The 20,420-nt window shown below is 33.5% G+C and overlaps 1 protein-coding gene across 1 annotated transcript; it reads right to left on the reverse strand.

Annotated features, from left to right (window-relative positions):
* Positions 1-665: 665 nt before the first annotated feature.
* On the reverse strand, positions 666-20,028 carry LOC149791413 (uncharacterized). The gene is made up of 7 exons (XM_089969951.1): positions 19,926-20,028; positions 17,758-18,194; positions 15,499-17,172; positions 14,582-14,666; positions 8,480-8,614; positions 6,693-6,873; positions 666-5,766 (listed from the first exon to the last, which is right to left on the reverse strand). The coding sequence occupies exons 1-7, from the start codon at positions 19,947-19,949 to the stop codon at positions 5,522-5,524; spliced, it is 2,781 nt and encodes a 926-aa protein (XP_089826077.1). The 5' UTR covers positions 19,950-20,028; the 3' UTR covers positions 666-5,521.
* Positions 20,029-20,420: the final 392 nt, after the last annotated feature.

The following is a 20,420-nucleotide window of genomic DNA, read 5'->3' on the forward strand; positions in this document are numbered from 1 at the left end:
AAATTAATCACTCAGTCCCTGTGTAAAGTATTCTTTTGTCTGTGACCTGGAAAAATAAAATCAACCAACAATTCAAGCCAAATGTTTACTCCTATAGATGACTGAGCCTGAGACTGATTGATATTTCCTCACCAGCTTTTGCTTAAATAGACATACACCAACATTTTTTAAACTCAAACATAAAACCTTCAAATACTCAAAGCATTTTTCAGTAAGAAAGTAACATTTTCTATTGCCTGTGACCACAAATGCTTAATGAAAAAAGGCCCCATGCTCTATTAGCCTTTGAAGTTCTACTGTTAAATATAGTTTCAGTACATAATTGTATCAATAAATAATGGATAGATAAATATTGATTTTGTTCAGCTAACATCAGGGACAAAAATACAATTCATAATCGATCATGATCAATCAACAGAATCTCATTTCAAAACATCTTGATTATTAATGTCTGATCTAACAAGTTTATATATATATATATATATATATATATATATATATATATATATATATATATATATATATATATATGTATATATATATAAAATTTCTAATGGAATTATAATTTTATGGAATAGAATTTCAATGATTCACTGCAACAGTCTGATGTACTAAAGAAAAGCTAATGAGGCAATCTAAAGCACATATAGTTATTAGCAGGGAAAGATATTAATAACACAACCAACAATATAATTCAATCAGATTTTGGCAATATGATCAAACAGAGATTGCCATGTCATGTCTGAAACACCCTGTGTGTAAAATTCATTAGGCACAAACTGTGATTATCATATAAATAATATAAAAATAATATTAACATCTTTTGGAAAGTTGGCAATAGCACATTTTGATGCCATTTATCTGATCAACACAAAATGCACAACAGACAAAATTAAAGCAATTTCATTTCAAAGCATGTAATATTATTATGCAAGGTATGTACAAATAAGTAAAGACTCTAACTTCCAACAGACATGCACCTGATTACTCGTGAAATAAAGGTGCAGCCTTTCACTAAACAGATCTTGATATTGTTTTTCTATCACCTGTCTCATAATTCTTCATTTTGATTATAAAGATTTTAAAATTATTCATCATAAAAATACATAAAGATAGCTATGTTCAATTCAGGATGAAAAGTGTGCACTAAAGCAAATAAGCATGGTAAGACAAAATTCGATCAACAAGGTCATACATGATATATGATTGAATAACATGGGCAAATGTTTAAAATCAATTGTCAGGGAAATAAATGGTGCAATGCTAGAATTAAATACTTTTTTGAGGTACACAATTAGATTATACTTAAATTGAATGTGAACAATATCAGTAAAAACAAGGGTATCAATAATGGCACACTGTAACAGTCCTCTATTTAAGAGAAATATTTGTTCAGAAACCACTTTTTTCTCTCAATCACAGTGCCTTTGACCTTTTGACCCCATCAGTGATAGGCTTCTTCCTTACCTCAAGTGCAGGCTATCCACAGCATTTGGTCAAGGTCTGAGATGAAGAACTAATGTCATTATGGCCAGTGTATAAATAACCATATAATTTAACTTTCTCTATTTATTTTTTTGTGGCCAACTCTTTTTAGTTTTAAAAACTGGATGAGTACTCTGAGTGTCAATTCTACAAGAAGTTCCTGTGTAAAAGTTTAAAATGTGTTCCAAAAACAATTTCTCTGTGAGGACTGATTTCAAAGTTGTTTAATAAAAGAAAAACTGACTTTGCTACTCTAAAACCAATACAGATTTTGATCTCCAACTCTGTATTCAAAGCTTAAAGTCTTCAATGCACAATGAAGAATGAAAAATATGCAATCTTAAAGAAAATACCAGAGACCCTAACTAAAAGTTGCATTCATACCATACCTGGATAAATAAAGAGTTAAATATAATAAAATAAACATCATCCCACATACAGTATTTAGCAAAAAGAAGTTTTGTCATTATCACTTTAGATCTAAGTGATGGCATTTGTAGTGATGCTTTTATATCCCAACTCCAGGGGCTGATATATCTTCTTCCCAGTTCATATAGACACAATAATGATATTTAAGAGGAAAGAACAGGCTCTACACAGATGCCAAGTAATTAAGAAATCTCCAAACATCTGATAAAGTTATAGCAAAAAAAGTAGAAATTTGTATGCCCCATTATTATTTTTTTCAGAATGAAAAAATAATCACTTGTTCCTGTATCAGAGTTTGGATCAGGGTTGTAGTTCCTCTTCATAGATCTTAACCAATCCATTAGGATATCACAAAAACAGTTTAAACTTTCAAAAGGAATAAGAGATTTTTGAATTTGTCCAATTGTGAGGTCATAAGGCTGTAACACTGGGTCCATATTGTGGGTAAAAAATTGTTTTTAACCTGGATACTCATATGCAGACAAAATATTCAATTTGATCAATTTCCTCTTCAACCATACACAACCCCCTAAAGAAAAATCTTTCTTTGATAATTAGAATTACAATTATGGACAAAAAATAAATTGTGAACAAACTACACTTCCTGTTATTATAATAATTTAGAACTGTCATGCAAAACCATAACTTTGTAAGAAAAACTGTCAGTAACACAATCATAAGCATTACTTCTAATCATGAGTTTGCAACAGACAATGAATCACCAAACTGACTGTTACACATTTACTTTGACTACAAGCAAATAAAACAGTTGTGACCTTTTGAGCTGTGCTTTTATCACTTGCTGCTTACAAGTTTTATAGTCTACACAAACAATGTGTAAAAATATACTTAGTGTTTCATTTGTAGAAAAATAGCAATATCAGAATGATAATTACATAAAGAACATACAACATAAAATATTTAAAATCATATAAATAGCAAACTTGATCAGACAGACAACTGATACATATAACTGTACATTGCAATGCATATTAACAAGAGACAACAATTTCCAGCGAGCCTGTAACAGTATATAAAGTGTCTAATTTAAGAAGCATGGCATATTTTTAAAACGCAAATATGAAAACCTGAGATTGTTGCAACAAGAACAAAAGATAAAGAAAATGAATTAAAATCAAAAGATAAATAAAAATTATGCATATCCCACAAGGCAACTGGATACACACAGTTTGTCAAGATCATTACTGTCAACAATGTCAAAAGATACTGTCTTAAGCAGTATTTGATTGCACTGATTTTTTTTTGCATCCCAAGGACTACCTCTTGAAACTTTAAAAGTTTGGAAATAAATACTGAATATGCGAACAGACAATATTGCATAAGTGTTAAAATTCTACAGACTAGATGCAGTTTCTTGAAGAATAGAATCATCATTGAGGACAAAATCGATGATATATATGAAATCATAACATTTTAAAATATTATTATAATTGGTAGTCCACCCTCCCACCATATTTTCCTTGAAGCTGACAACTAGAAAGCTCAAAGATTTGATTAGGGCAGTTCCATTAAAACATACATGGGACCCAGTGAAGGCACTTTTAAAGTGGAGTACTCACCCATAGACGTAATTTAGGATTTTCTAATCATTTTAATTTGAAATCTGCGAAAACGAAGTACCCTGGCATACATTTTAAAAAATATGCCTTCCCTGGTTACCACGTATGTTTAAATGGAACAGCCCTTACATATTGCAAATGGAACTTATTTAAATTAGGCAATGTTATTCACGGGAGCAACTGTAAGTCAGGGTAATTAAAAATGATATATCACTGACTGTTTATCTAGAAAGATGGAAAAAATGACATATAGCAAATTGAAGTACTTTTCATGCACATTACTGGAGATTAATTGTGTGATAGAATTAGACAAAGGTAAAAGACATCAATGAAGTTTTAGAATAAATAAGCTATATCAGACTATCTGTTGCATTAAACATAAAATATCTTAAGCAAATTCAGGAAGAACATTAATATGTTAGTCAACTAGACACTTGCAAATATTCTTTGTAAGAAACTTTTGTCTTAACTATGAATGTTATCTACTAATATGTCACTCAAAGGCAAGCAGTTTCAGTGGAAGCAATGGAAAAGCAAATACTATGCTGGTACCATTATACATTGTAAATACTAACCTAACAATTTGTATAAAATATTTTGTTCATTTGCTAAATATCTGCTACTTAATCATCAAACAATAAAATGTACAAGCATTATTAAATAGCTTTGTGGTATCATGCACCAAAGAGTGCCTTATGAGCCATGTACTTAAGCCTGAGCACTTCAATTTTTGGGAATCTTGCCAACTCCCAAGACTTCTTCATCTAAACAGACCACACAGCTATTAATTAAATAACCAGCTCCACAAGTCCTATGAAACATGCACGTTATGTACACACCATTACATGGGATGCAGTACAATTTCATAATCATAAACTCACATAGAGAAAATCAACTTTAATAAAAAGTGAACATTATTTGTCAGTTGTTGTTATGAGAAAAGAAAATCAAGAAATTTCTTCCACAATTATGGTAACTGAACACCAACTGATTCACACTGTGATATTTTCCAAGTACCTGACTAGAAAATATGACAATATTCTCGGGTTTGAGTTTTCTCAAGGTTGTGTGTGTACTGACGCCAAATGTAAACAAACTGTCTTTTAGATTCCCATTAACAGTGAGAGAAAAAACCCAGTTGATTGTGTAGAATATGCATACAATCATGACTGAATGTTGGATATTATTAGTCTACAAGTTTACTCGAACATCTAACTTATTATGAAAATATGATACCCAAAATGTCCCCTGAAAAAAATCTAAGCATAAGCAATATCTTATTCTATGATAAATGAAACTCGTGAAGTGACACTATGAAATTGTCTGATAGTTTTGGAGATTATTCCTCATACTATGAGATATCACAGGTATGCAAATTCCATGTATAACTATTTTAATCACCAAAAAATCTATGCGTGCAATGTTTATTATACTAGTACCATATATACTCACTTGTAAGCCAGCTCCATATTCAAACTTCATAAACCCAGTTCTGCCATCACATAATTTCATGGCCGACCAGGGTATACTGTGTTTGCAGTTCTTTCCAATTTATAAATGAATATATATGGCATATTATCTAGTCATTGGATTCTGCGATATTATTCGCAACCTGAATTCTGAACATGTGATTTAGTTTTGACTAAAAATGATACATGATGCAGGTATTTCATGAAAGTCTTAACTACAAAATAAATCATTTTATGATCAACTGTTTGTGTTGACAAGTAAGAATAAATAGCAAAATATATACATGCACTGAGTTGTTTTTGCTTGATAACAGTAACTGACTTAATTCATTCTGCAGCAATTAGAAAATGTTCTACAAACAGTCAACTTCCATTAACTGAATGAGAAATTTACATCATAATTCATTCTGAGGAAGAAAAATAAGCAGCTTTACAAACTTATAATCCTCCAGCGCTACTGCAAAACATCTTTCACTAGTTCTAAAAAAAATATCAGCTGTCTCTATATTATGTCATTTAAGGTAAGAATATTCTCTCCACTCTCAGTATATGATTGCACTATTTTCCTGCTTCTGTCTCTACTGTTTCTTTAATCTGGGAACTCTGATCTTTATCCTCTGCCACTGGTATCGACTTGAAACTCATAAATCCTGCATCTGTTGTTGTATACTTGTATACGATTCCTAATTTTTCTAGCTGTGGATTATTCTTGTCTGCCATCTGTAATGCACACCATGTAGCTGTTCTTGCTCTTCTTGTAAGGGCAGTTAACTCTGCAATACTTGCTGCAAGGGCAAGGACATCTGAAAAAAAAAGCAAAGAGTACAAGTCTCAAACAGAACAGCTATATGAAATTAGATATATAACTTATAACCCAATATCCTTTAACTCACTGATACCAATGTCTCACTATTTGATAACACAGACAAAATAACAAGCTGTTTTTATATAACTAGAATCTATATTAGTAATGGACCAATGTTCAGTTATGACTGCACCATTTGTATCCTCTGATTGGAATTTTCCATTTGTACAGAAACATATTTGTGATATCTGGTGAAAATTGTACCTAGTAAATCCTACTGTCAACAAGAAGTAGAATAAATCTCCATTCAATTTTTAAACTGACCTATTGATAACTGGATGTAGAGCAAGCAGAAAACTTAAGAGAGGCCACCCCTTTTATAAGGAACCTTGATCTACATAAAAAAACAATGTATTTCAACTATTTCGTCTCTCTTTGAAAGGCCACCCATTTAGTAAGGCCATATTTCTACAGAAGTAATGGTGTTTTAAATGGGGGACCACTGTAATTCAAGAAAACTAATGTTTTAGATAACCATTTAAATATCTGCATCTCTTCTTTACATATTTAAGATTTTAATATAAATTTTGCAATGCAAATACCTAATGCTAACAACCTAAGTTTGATTTGGTTTGGTGCTTTACAACACAGCAACACAAATAGGTTAATTAGTGCTGAGGCAATTAGAGTAAAGTGCCTTGCCCAAGGGGCCAGCTAGGATTCAAATCCACACCTTTTCAGTCCTGAGTCCAGCACGCTAACTAAAAAGCCATTGTGGTTCCAACAACCTAAGTGATGATCATGCTATCTTCTAATAATACAGCAGCAGATCATGTAATTTATTGGTCTGTTAAACAAAATAACATAAATACTACGAAATATACAGTGAAGAAAAATTCTCATTTAGACTATAATTAGGAATACCCTTTTCTTCATGATGGCGAGGTCCTCCATTTCTGTGTCTATTCGCAGTATTTACAACCTCCTCTTTACGCCTAGCCTGTACTTTTCTGATTCCCTCAAGCCATCTTTCCAGTGCTGAGTGTATATTGGGATGGACCATAAAGTCTCGAAGCTTTTCCATCTTCTCAACAAGAGTAATGATCTGTGATTGATCAACAAAAACCAACAAGAGCAATTATATCTAATACAAAATATGGCAGCAAATTTTTAAAAAACCTAACTTTAAATTGCTCTATGTTAGACAGTCGTGTTATGGTGATCTGCTGTCCAAATTCAGTCCTCTTCTGGACAGATTTTTGTTTTCACTCCATTTATTACTATTAAAAGCATGGAAATGATGCAACACATTCCATTCATCACTCATTTCTACCATGCTACCATTTCAAATATCAACTTGAAAGAACACAGAAGTGAAATTGCTTCCAAGAAAAAATACCTTTGCTCAGTCCTAATAATAAAATGGAACACTTCATTCCTTTAAAGCCTGAGAGTCTGGATATTTTTAAATGTTTAGCAAATTGGACAGTTTCATAACATTATAAATCAGACCCACCTATATCTAATTCTTACACACTTCTCAAGGTATGCATTGAACCAGCTTTGATTATTTATTTCTTTAAAAAAATACCTACCAATTCAATATCCATTTCAAAATAACAGTAATACACAACAGGAAATTATAGATATGAGTGATCAAAGACAGGCTTTCCCTAAATTTTTGAACTAGTAAGGAAGTTTGCTAGAATTGTTTCTAGGCATGCTATTCCAAGAAAATCTGAAATCAAATATGACATGGTTTGATGATTCTAACATTAACAGTGCAGGAAAAATAAACTTTAAAAAAAATTAACCCCAGACCAGGAAAGGAAGAAATATGGGTCGCTGTGACTTGCTCTTATGATGACAGTATAATATTCATCAAGATGAATTCCCTCAACAAGGTTCATAAATCTAGGTACAACGGTTACGTATAAAGGATACACAAAACATGGGGTCATGAGGCCAACACAAAAACCTAATCTAAGCCAGTAAAATGTTCAATATAGGTCACAATTACCCTCTTTTGTTTTCAGGGTGTGGTACAACTAGAGATAAATACAACCCTCTAGTTTCAGATATTCAATGATTCTAGCACAAATAGTGATTGTAAAGTAAATTTTAACAAAAGTTTGACTAAATCAAGAACGAAATATGGGTCAGTGACCTATGTTTGTGATAAGGTTATAGTGCTTGACAACATACATCCCCTCTCCAACTTTCATGATTTCAGATATAAGTTTTTATAGGGGGTGTAAGAAACTTCAGCTAAATGCAAAAACTTATTGTTGTGATGAACTAAAAAGAAGTGTATAAAAATTGAACAATTCCTGAATTAGCCTAAAACCTAATCAGGTCATCAACATCTAAATTTAAGAATGCCAAATATTCCCACTAATTTAACTTGAGTTGTTTTTGCTTAATTGTGCTAACAAGGTTAGTATCAAAAGAGGTACAAAAAGTTTTTAAAATCTGTAAACAATTGAAAAACTACAGTAACAGACTGAAAATAATTACGAAGAGAAATTTGCCTGCCAAATTTCATGGGTCTACATTAAGTTACTATTTATTTTTTATTAACCATGTTAATTGCAAGTCCCTAAAGTTCAAAATAGTCGAAAATTTGACAATGACAACAATAATGTTGTCAGAAATGTTATCACCTTTTAATTTGAAGACCAAACAAAAGTTACAACTGAGAATATACTTACTCTAGCATGCTCTTTGAAAGAGTCCACCACCAGTCTGTCAACCCTAGAAGGATTAGTTGGCAGCCTTGGCACAACCACATTATTAGCACTGGAGACCTTTTTTCCAGGGTTCTGCCTAGCCAGTTCAGCCTCTGTCTATACAAAAGAAAGTATTTTAGAAAAATTACCCCTTCTGCATGGTGCATAATTATCATGGTGGCAGTGATTCCTAAGGACCCAGATGGCCGAATGGTCAGAGGTGCTTGCCAATACAGGTGACTAACATTTCACCTGTCAGTGTGGATTCAACTCTTGGACTTGACCAACATGGGTATGTGAGAAAGCATGTGGGTCAGTGGTTCTTTCAGGGTTTTTTCCTAGGTTCTTCCTTCACAATATATACTGGCAATCATGTAAAGACTATCATGTGCTGAAAAATGGTGTTAAGCCCTCAACAACAACAACAATGATCCCTCATTATAAAGCTGCTTTGGTATTGAAAAACTTCAACAAAATAACTTGATTCTGCTGATATTGCCCTGGCTGCCACCAACAATACTGGCTCGATAAGATAAAAAAGCCTGCACACTGAGCCCCTGCTCAAATGAAACAATATAAACCAACAAACAAAAGATTTGTTTATATAAGCAAAAAGCACATCCTTCCCTATGCCCATAATTATACCAATTAATGTAGATCTGTTTTACTTCTACTTACCAGAAGCAAAAGATCAAACAAGTATGGTGAATGAAATTTCATTTTGTTAAGAGTGCGATACAGAAGTCCCCTGATTTTTAAGGCTAAATAGCAAGAGTTTCTGCTTTGAAGGGGAAGTCATTATGTGACAATAATACATTTAGGTTTCCAAGGTTACTCAATATTTTCTGCAATGGAGTGCAAGTTTACTTCCAAGCAATCTTGGAAACCAGTTGTGATTAAAAAACATTACATCATCTTTTCATGTTGATAATATTATCAAGATACTAATTATAGTGAAATATGTCTAAAAAGGATACACAAGGGGCCACTTTAAATCTGTCCTTGATGTACAGAAGTAGTTTATATTTAGGTTTAAAATACTTAGCTTAGATGATGAGAAAATAAGGCAGAAATGCTAAGAGTGAAATCAATGCAAATCAACATATTCTGTTCAGCTTTGAGAATTAGGTCAGATTACATCTACCAGAACCTGATAAGGCTTTGGAATTCTTTAAAGGCAACCAAAGATACCAAGTTAACAAGCTAAGCAGGCTTCCCTCATCCACCAATGATGCATAAAGCCCAACTATAAACAGAATGACATTCTATATCTTCAAAATTTTCTCAAGGTCAAGAAAAGCTGCGCATTTCCAGAAACCCCAGTTAAGGCATCTATATTATTAACTTGGTCCAACTTGGTCATACCATATCTTGCTTACAAGCTATTTGCTGTACTTGTTTACAAGTAGATTCCTTCATTAAACACAAAATATGACAATGTGACTTTGAAGGTTGAGTCACAGTCACCACAACCTACAAGGTCTTGGACCTTCTCAAGGCAACAAACAGTTTAATGGATTTGTCTATATGACTACTTATTTTTTCAGTTGTAGAGTTATTTCCACTAATAATTGTTCTTCCAGGAATTTCTCCCAGGATAAGACTTTTATGAATTTCTGGATGAAGATAGAATCTAGGAGTACAGATTTGGTCATTGATATAGTTAAGAAAAACCTTTGCATCTAATTCCCCTTTCTCATGAATTTGTAGTACAAGTTTTTTAACCATGTTTCATATGTTTCAGGAAGGTCTTTCCTTACATTGGTATAATAATTCTCCTCATTTAATTGTCTTTGGGCTTCATTAATGTAATCATCAGTGATCATGATTACAATAGTGGAGCCTCTATCGGCTTTTCTAATAACGATATTTTTGTTATTGCATAGTTCTCGTTGGGCCTGGTTTTCACTGGTTGTAATATTCAGGCAATATCTCCTTTTTTGTTTACCGTTTAACATAGAAAAATTTACCAATTTAAAAAAGTTTCAATACATTCATTGTGGTTAGGTGGTATCCACATGCTTTCTTGTCTGAATTAATGAATATTTTCATTTTCGAAAGAGTTAATCTCATCATCAGTTTTCTGAGCGTAATGAAAAAAGTGTAATTCATCGAAAGAAGTTATCCAAGTCTTAATGAATTTGGCCTGGGTCGATTTCACTGAGAGTAGGGTTAAATGATAATCCCTTTTTTAAGACTGATGAGTGAATTAAGAGGTAAACTTGAAAGATTTATGACAATATTAGAAACATAAAATAAAAATGATTATCATAAGAGTTATTAATATTTACAAATCAGCAAACAATCTCAAAGTTTTGAGAATACCCACATGGGTGATGTTCCTTCTTCTGAGTCCTCAATGGTTCCTGCTGGATTTCTGGAAATAGTGTGTTCTGTTCGCTTCACTTCTCTTTTCAGTTCTATTTAAAAATCTACTACATTCAGCATAGTAGAATTTAGATGTTCATATATTTGTTTAAATGCTGCTTCCATATTCTCAAACAGATCCAGAGGGCAGTTGTCTCTAGCATTTGGGAGGCAACTTCACACTCATCTGTCTAGTTGTGTGGGTAAAAGTAAGGTTGGTAAGTTTCTTCAAGATTCTATAACCGCCTACCCCATGACACAAATTCATGCAAGCAGAATATCACTGTGACATTAAAAGTCGAGACAAGGTCACCAAAAGATAAGCCATCCGCATTTTAAATCTGGTCCAGTTCATTCAGATCATACTGGAGATACTTTGTTTCCAAGCTTATATCATTCATTGTGCAAGGCAGCATTAAACAGAACCTAATCAGGTCTTGGAACACATTAAAACTATCCGATCTGATCCGGTTAGGGTCAATGGTTTTTGTGATATCTTGAATACAAGTGTGATGGTGAGGTGGAAAGAACAGAACCAATAAGATTTGCTCCATGAAGAAGACATAACATCCAGTGCCCCAAACAAATTTTGGACATATTGGGTATTTCACTCATAAAATAAAAAATAACTCAGTGAAATTAAGTTTTTATACAAAAATATTTCAGTAGTTTCAGTTTTAAATTATTTTTAAAGTAAACACTAAAACAACTAATTCTACCTACTCCTTTCTATGTCATGTTTATTATCTTGTTTTTCATGGGTCTCAATTTGAGTTACTTCAATCACAGAAGTGATTGTGTCTCCAAATGATTTTGATGAAATCTTGTTTCTATCATGTTTTGGGGCGCAATTCATCAGAGGCTAATTCAACAGATTTAGCCACTGTGTCTAAGAGAATACATATTACTATTGATGATGATGGGTTGTCAATTGGCTGGGAAAAAGTCTTTTCTTCAGGCATTTGGATTTTGCTGATTTTCTTCCTGGTATTCTGACATATTCATGGTCTGTCTGATATTATCTGAATGACTGATATGATGCAATAAATGACCTACGGATAATCGGAAGTACAGTAAACAGAAAACTTCTGCAAGCAACATTCATTAAGTTAGATAGGTTCTTGTTTACGTCCTAAAAGTGTGCAATTTTAAGTTTGTTCCATCAAACATGTAAGTAGCATCAGACAATACAATTTGACCAAAGTTTCAATCTGTTGTTCACACAAACATACACAGAAATATTGGTGTTTTGAGTGAAAGATAAAATGCTTGGCATACTGAAAGGAAAAAAATGGTTATTTTACTATTTTAATTGAGTGAAATATGCAGATATGCTGCTTATCTTGGGCACAGATAATGCCTTAAAAAACCTGAATCCTGACATTGACAGAAAAAGAATGATAAATCACTCTTTGGGTAGCCAGTGAAGGTTACAGAGCAGGGTGTAGATGTTCTCAGTTCTTTGTAGTCCAAGGATGATCTGAGCAGCTGTGTTTTGAACTTTTTGTAGCTTCTGTAGTAAATACCGAGGCCAACTAGATAGAAGTGAATTACAATAATCCAGTCTTGAATGTACTAAGGAACACATAAGTTTTAGTGGCATTAACTGAAAGAAAATTCCAATGGAGCTGATGTATCTCAGCTTGATATGTTTCATTACATTTTGGTATAATAATAGAGTACTGTAGAAAGTGACACCTGGGTTTCAAACCAACTGTAAATTTAATGCTGGCATTGCTAATACTTATTATTTGAAATTTTATGAATAAGAAAGTCTTTTAGTCTTCAGGATGGTTTCATTTTTATCATCATTCATCTACAGCTAGTTACATGTTACCAATGACTTCACATCAGAAATGCACCTCTCAACACTTTGGATAGTAGCCTCAACTTCAGTTGGGCAGCTAGACTTGTATAATTGTCTTCATTGTACAACTGATGAGATACCAGATGTTGATTCATGACACCTGAGAGTGAAGATAATGGGCTAAGAACAGAGCCTTTTGGAAGACTAAAACACAGATCAACTGGGTTGGAATGTTAATTACAAGACTGATGTGACCATTAAACATCCTTCATGGTCTAAGATTAAAAAAAAAACAAAATCAGCTGGACAAAAATGCACTGAACACAGATCATCTAAAGTATGGCTGCCATCATAAGAGTATGCTATTATAAACATAAATATTTTGAACAAGTCATAACTCTCAACACCATTCCCCACAAAAAATACTTGTAACAACAAAATATGGCACAATTGGCTCTCACTGAAATAACTAAAAATATAATATAATCTGTAGGTTCAACTTGGTTTAGAGTTTTTTTCTCATTTTTTTTCTTGCATTAAACTTGCAACTGCCAATGGGGAAGGGGGGGGGGGGTTTGTAACACCAAAACTAAAAAATTCCAGCCTTCAGATAGCTTTAAAAATTAATGCTCTGAATTGTGGGAGAAAAAAGTCTATCCAGTTATATTATTAGTTGAAAAGAATAAACTATCTTGAAGTAATAAAGAAAAATATTTCTGATTTGAAAATGAATCCATTGTCTCCCTCTTCTCAGACAAAATAATTGGTTGTTCTCCATACAAAATATAGTTGTAGAAATTGTAAACAATATTTCTTTTATTTCTAAAAATTGACTTTAATTTCCATTATAGATTTTAAATATATTAAAACAAGTTTCAACATGGGTGATGTCAAAAATGCTTGGTTGCTATAGAGGCATACAAAACAACATTAACTAAAAACATGTCACATTTGAACATGTGAACATTATGTTAAATTACACCTGACTGACATGGGGACTAAGATACACACAATGCACTGTAAATAAATGTTCAGTAAAGCAAATGAATTGTGGTTTAACAACAACAGGTCTTTGAATTAAGCAATATATATGGCAAAAGAAAGAGTTCTGTTTATGCAGATAGCATGCACTCAGTTAAAGGTCAAAAGGATGAAAGTATATATATTTATATCTTCCTCTCCACATTAATTTCCAGTAACAATAACCGTGATCATTATATTTAATGCAAATCCATTCCTCCATCATTAATGGAAAACTTCATTGATTTAAATTTGCTGCAAGCTTCAACTGGATATTATGGCAACATCTAGATCCTTGAGCAATAATAATCCAGCATTTGTAGAATGGTTTTGAGACGCCCCTGTGTTATCTCATCTCAGCTTAATTTAAGCCATTTTCCATGTAGCTTCAAAGCATATAGCTCCAATGTATCTTTTATCCTGTCTTCAATTTCTTCTTTCTCCATTTTCTTGATCAAAATAATCCTTTATGTATAGGCATGTTTTCCCCAAAACATATTTCTTCTTCTGGGAAGAGTGTTTTCGATAGTATTAATGTTTACGTGGACTCACAAGCTTCTACGGTAACAGCCGCAGCTGTTCAAATATGTAAACATTATTCCTGTGTGCTATTTATAGATCTCAAAACCGATGCAGCTGTTTTTGAAATCTGGAAGTTTGACTAAGATTATCTATGCCAGTCCCAATGTACTGTATGGGGTAGGAAGCTGTATTTTTACAAGACATTACTCCTTTTAATTTTACTGGAATTTTATATTTTTCATATTATGCAATAGTGCTCCTTTAAGGACATGTACCATCCACTGCAAATTACTAGAAAATTAACTTAAAACAAAGGTAACTGAAAGTTAAGCAAAGCTACTAGTCCAACTTAATGAAGAAAAGTTTACCTTCTTTCTTTCCTTTTCAATGTTCTTGAACTGTTCATAACATTCTTCTAGCCTGACATGAAGCTCATTTGCTGGGCCACTCCTTCTTCAATGAGAAAAATGGTTTTAGGAAACATAAACTGTATCTGGAACAATATTTGCCAATGGGGTTACTGATCGGGCAAGCAATAGAAGTACACCAGGAAAATCATGAAGAAACAAACTGCATCTAGTTATTTCATTACTTAATAAAGATTATATAAGGGATATTTGCTGGTTTCGAGTGAATAATGGACATTTTATCAAGTGGCTGAGTTTTTCACATACTTGATCTGTATATACCATTATTCATGAAGAACAAGCAAATTTTCTTTTTATTGTCACTTAAACATAATAGCTATCAATATGTACAACAGACTGAAATAGCAAATTTCTTACACTGTCCCATGCAATAATGCCAGCTGTTTACTGGCTATTTTATGCTATTAGGAAAAAATTTCAGAAAATATTTATTAAAAAATAAGCAGTGTGGGTCTTAATCAATTCTGCATGACAGGGTACTACACTTACCACCAGATCATGTGTATGTCAAAACTAAAAATCAATTTTTGTTGTCATGACATTATCAATATCTGTCAATTGAAGTGACAAAAAAACAAAAACATTTCTGAATGATTCATTCCAGTGAAACATCACCTTTATTCTACTGAAAATCCAATAATTCATGGATTGACATAAAAATAAATAATTTTTACACTTGATTAAAAAGCTGAATGACAGCGACGTAAGACAAGACCAAATCAATGAAAGAAAAAGGTACTGACCACATATTTTAATTGCTTTCTTGCAGCTTGCCTGCTACATTTGTACAGATAGGAGGGATGGAACTGTCTGCAGAATTTCGTAACTTATAATACAGTTCTTAATGATACACTTACCTTTGCCTAAAATTATGGTAAAAAGGCTGAAATCCATAGACGTAACGGGGGACATCATACAGCATATCAGGGTATACTACAGTGAAATTGCCAAACGGGTCTACAGCATACAACTCTAATCCTTCAGAAGGTACTATGCCATGGGTAGGAGCACCCATAAACGGATATACAAGCCCAGTTCCAGGAGGGCATTTCACAAAAGGAGAGAGAGGCTGAAACTGCGCACTGAATCCTTGAGTATCATGGTAAATTTCATCATGATTTCTTTGCTCAATGTTATGCTCTTGAGCATATGGGGAGAGCACATCATTTACAAAAACATCAGATGGGCATGGGTTTAGGCCAAAAGTTTGGAACCTTTTCTCCTGAGAGAAAAAGTGGTGCTTCAGATCCATTGGAGTTGGATGGTGGAGATCTGGTGGAATCGGAGATAAATGTGCAACTTTGGGATTGAATCCTGGTATCACCGAGGCCCTGAGATGTTTCTCAAACTGTTGTGCAGTCGTAGGCTGGGTTATAGGAACCTGCCTACCAAAAGATCTTGGTGGCATCTGAACAAATGGACCAGATATAGATTGATGCACTGTCGGAATGCTGATATTGTTCCTACTAAAATCACCAAAGGCACCGTCAGGAGAGACTGTGGTGCTTTGACTCGACAAAAGTCGGCCATTTCCTTGTCCTTGGGTATGCTGTGTAACAACCTGAATGGGATGAACAGTACTAGGCACTGAACTCCTGCGATGATATGCTGTGTCCACGAAAGTTTTTGATTGACTAATGTTGTCCTTTCTACTGGAATGGGTAAAATGGTTTAAGTTAGAAGACTTCTGAAGAAGTGAGAGATCTGATGAAATAGGTTTGTTCTGGGAATATGATTCATTGCCTGGTGCAAGTGATACAGACTGTCCTACACCCAAAGCTAACTGACTCAAATTTTTTTCCAAATTAGAAATAGTGGATGATGCATCTCCAAGAAAGCTAGTCTTCTTTGTTGTCACACCATTCTGCTTCAAAATATCTGGGGAAAACACCAACTCATTTGAATATGAACTATCCTGTGCAAAATTGCTTGAAAACTGGGTGCCTTTTGTACTGAATGGAAGAGCATGCTTAGATCCCACATTATTCTGGGCATCCAGGGTATCCAAAAGTATTGGCGGAGAATGCACGTTGGAAATGCTAATGTCTGAATCATTATTTGATAGGTTAAGTTTGGAATTTGTTGACCCAAGTGATTCAAGATGTGATTGCGATTTATTGGAGGTGTCATGGGAATTTACAAAACCATGTAGCTCATAGAATGAATCATTGCTACTTGATTTACGACTAGTCTGCGAAGACAAACTACTGCGGCCAGAGGGATGGCATGTCGATGTCGTTGGCATGAAAAAATCAAAGTCATTCCTCTCTTGTCCTGAGGTATGCATTTTGGATTCTCCAAACTGAAAATCATTCAAAGCTTTAGTCAAGTCTGAGCACCGCAAACTGTTCCATGGCTGCATGTTTTCTCTGCCCTTTGCCTGATTAGCCTGCTTCTTTTCCACCCAGTAATTTGGAGTACTGTGGAGTTGACTGTTAAAGGGAAGTGAGTTCTTATCATTCCTTGAGATGGGACTCTCTTGTAAATCTGCTGACCATGATGATGGAATCCCTGTTCCAAAATCAGATGATCTAAAAGGAAAATTTTATGCCAAGTAACAAATGATTGTTAAAAACTGTGGGTGACAAGTGAACATCTGTATAAAAAAAAATATTATTCATGATACATACACCATTTTGGGGGAGTGAACAGCTTAAAACAAATCTTTTAACAAACATAATACCAAGGCAAATTAATCTTGATGCAATTTCATGACTTAAATGTAGAAATATTGACATAACTTACTAATGGCATAAAATCATCACAGGTGTCATGTTTTGGTTACATGCATAAACATACAAGATTCACAAGGGTTATAATCTTTTCTGTCTTCTAAAGCATTCTATTTAAAATAGCTGGAGCCAGGAGTTCTGAAGCATAATGGAAAATGATCTTACTGCAGCAGTTAAAATATATGCTCTAGTCTACAAACTGTTCACTGTCTCCACATGTTGCTCACATTCTTACATTATATTCAAAAGAAAATTAAATTTGATGGTGAAAGTTTATCAATTTAAAAGAAACAACTCCTTCCTTTATGTGCCATTTTACTCTCCTAATAGTTTTAAAGGAAGTGTATCCAGTCAAAATTTAATGGCAGAAGATAAATCACAAACCTGCTGAAAGAGAATGAATCCTCTCTCTCAAGATTTTGGTACCCATCATGGCCTGTTCCACTAAATGGAAATAAAGATGTTTCTTCATCAACAATCTTACTGACCAGGTCATCAAGGCCAGAGAGTTTGTCACTGGAACAGCTGCTGTTTAAACCAAACTTCTCACTAAAGCTCACTTGATCAAAATATCCAGAGTCCACATGATTGCCTGAAATATCATGATCATCTTTTACACTGGACTTTTGTGTTGAATTAGGCCCCTTTGACAGAGCTGACTGACTTGAATATGATTGGTCTTGAAATTCTTGTTTGAAATCTGGAATCCAGGTTGATCGAACTTTTCTGTGATCAACCCCATACTCAAAGGGTGAATTTAAAGGAAACTGAGTACTGCTTGAACACAATGAGTTATCAAAATTTCTTGTTGTCAACTGCATCTGAAAAGTTTTTTAAAAAACTTTATTAAAATATAATTTGAATGAAAAGGATTTCCCCATAACATATTCTCAAGTACAAATAAATAAAATCCCAGTCCTTTCTATTACTGATATTTATAAAACAAGCACAAAAAAATTATTAATTTAAAGTATTAGAAATTAAGGATAAGGTCATAAAGCCACCATACCAATGCCCAACTCTGACCAAAGAAATAACTTTTCTGCAAAATTCCTGATCTACCAAGGCCACATCAATAAAACAGGAGACCCTCAAAGGATCTGATGCACTTCTTGATACTGACAATAAACAAACTTCCAGAGTTGTTGTACACAGAATTTGGACATATTATTTACAAGTCACTTAATATCTGTCGGTATTGCAGCAGGGTGGAGAAAACCATTTTCAAGAAGTAGTGTGCATGTGTTTAGTTGGTGTCACATGACCACCACATTGACGTGCTCTCTGCATGTGAATTGGTTTTCTTTAAATTGCTGCAACATTTACAGATTTTTGGTCATTGTTTTCACAATAAATATTTTGAGAAGTATGTTTTTTCATTTTTCTATAAAATTGATGTGACTTTCATTTATATGTTCGAGTTGTTTTCCTACAGCAACACTAGACATTTTTGTTGTTGATATTACATGACCGTATGACCTCTGATGTCATTGGCATGTTGGTTGCGAGATATGTATAGTCATGTGACTTGGGATGCAAATGGCCAGATACAGGTCAAATTTCAGCAACGACGTACTTTTGTCTCATCTGTCAGCAGATTAAAGACATGACAAATGCTATGCCCATGATTTTTGAGAAAATAAATCATATTCCTATCAATTTCTTGCAGGTGTATCTAGATGAAAGGTCGTTTAAGTTTGGACAGGCGGCTAGTATGTGGCTACCCCTTGCTGACACCAAATGGACAAAAAGTCTGTATTGTTCTGAAACAATTCAGCATGCACAGATGGTGCCATTAGAAACAAATCAGCACTGGTTTCAAAGTCAAGCAAAACAACAAAGCACTACCAGGGTTAATATATATATATACATATATATATATATATATATATATATATATATATATATATATATAAAACGTGTTACAAATTGTCAAGCATGGATTTATAATCATAAATATATGGTATCAATGCCCTTGTGATCAGTGGTTTAACAATTATTAAAAATAATATACATTTGGTCAAAGTCTTAAACTATGACTTTTTTATTATCAACTGTAAGCAAATAAGCTTTTTATTGGTTAAAATCTTTTTAAATTTTAAATTTGAACATTTTAATTTTCACTTCCTGGAAAAGTGGAATCTATAAACAAAAGCTTCCAATTAAAATGGTATAATACAACCAAAATGCCAACAACAATGCAGACAACAACAAACACTCCTGCAAGTCATGCATTTTTTAGGACACCTTTAACTTGTTTTCAATTTCTGGAAAAGTAACATATATAAATAAGAGCTTCCACTAAAATAACCTTACACTGATCAGTACAACAAAAGCACCATCAACAATGCATATGACAAATGCTTCAGCAAGCAGCACTTATATGGACACAAAGCAACATTTTCAAGCAACCAAAAATGACTCTGATCATGAAAACTACAAACAATTTCAATCAATTAAATTCTAAAGTTGTTCATTTCAGATGAAACAATCATAAATCTTTAAATTTAGCTGATTCCCAACACTATTAACCCACCCCATGAATACAGTACCTCTCCATATCTGTAGGAAGCCATTCATTCACTGCTGCGCCATGTCATCCATCATCAAAAACCAAATGGTTGGTGTCTGGCTCCAGCATTTAGATTAGCCTGGAATGAATATAGAGTAGTCAAATTCTATAAAGCACTACATTATGCCACTGTTCTTCTTATAATGTTGTAGTAATATCTCCCATTAATATATTCATTTCTCCTATTAATTGGGTCAAATGTTGTATTATGGCTACTTAATTTGTTTCACTTAATTTCAGTTTTGGCTCATCAGAATTATAGCGTCAGTTCACATCATAAAATACTCTTTCCTGTTTTAATACACTTTAGGACACAAGCTTTTCCGGAACATCCCTCAAAATAAAGTTCTATCACTTGTCATTGTTTTCACTACTTTTTCAGCATACTTGTTGATATTGGCACTACTTTCTCAGCAAATAAGGTTTTTATACACAATGGGTTGATAAAATAAGGGTAGAACATAAAAACTGAGGA

Source organism: Sinohyriopsis cumingii, chromosome 9 (assembly GCF_028554795.1).
Source record: "Sinohyriopsis cumingii isolate HCF-2022 chromosome 9, ASM2855479v2, whole genome shotgun sequence".
Classification (NCBI taxonomy): Eukaryota; Metazoa; Mollusca; class Bivalvia; order Unionida; family Unionidae; genus Sinohyriopsis; species Sinohyriopsis cumingii.

Excerpts from the sequence above, each read along its gene's own strand:
- LOC149791413 (XM_089969951.1), bottom strand. The coding sequence starts at position 19,949 with ATGGCTTCCTACAGATATGGAGAG. Across the intron at positions 17,173-17,757 it reads GATTCATTCTCTTTCAGCAG|ATCATCTGATTTTGGAACAG; the intron begins GTTTGTGATTTA and ends TTTTCCTTTTAG. Across the intron at positions 14,667-15,498 it reads TACCATAATTTTAGGCAAAG|AAGGAGTGGCCCAGCAAATG; the intron begins GTAAGTGTATCA and ends TTCTCATTGAAG.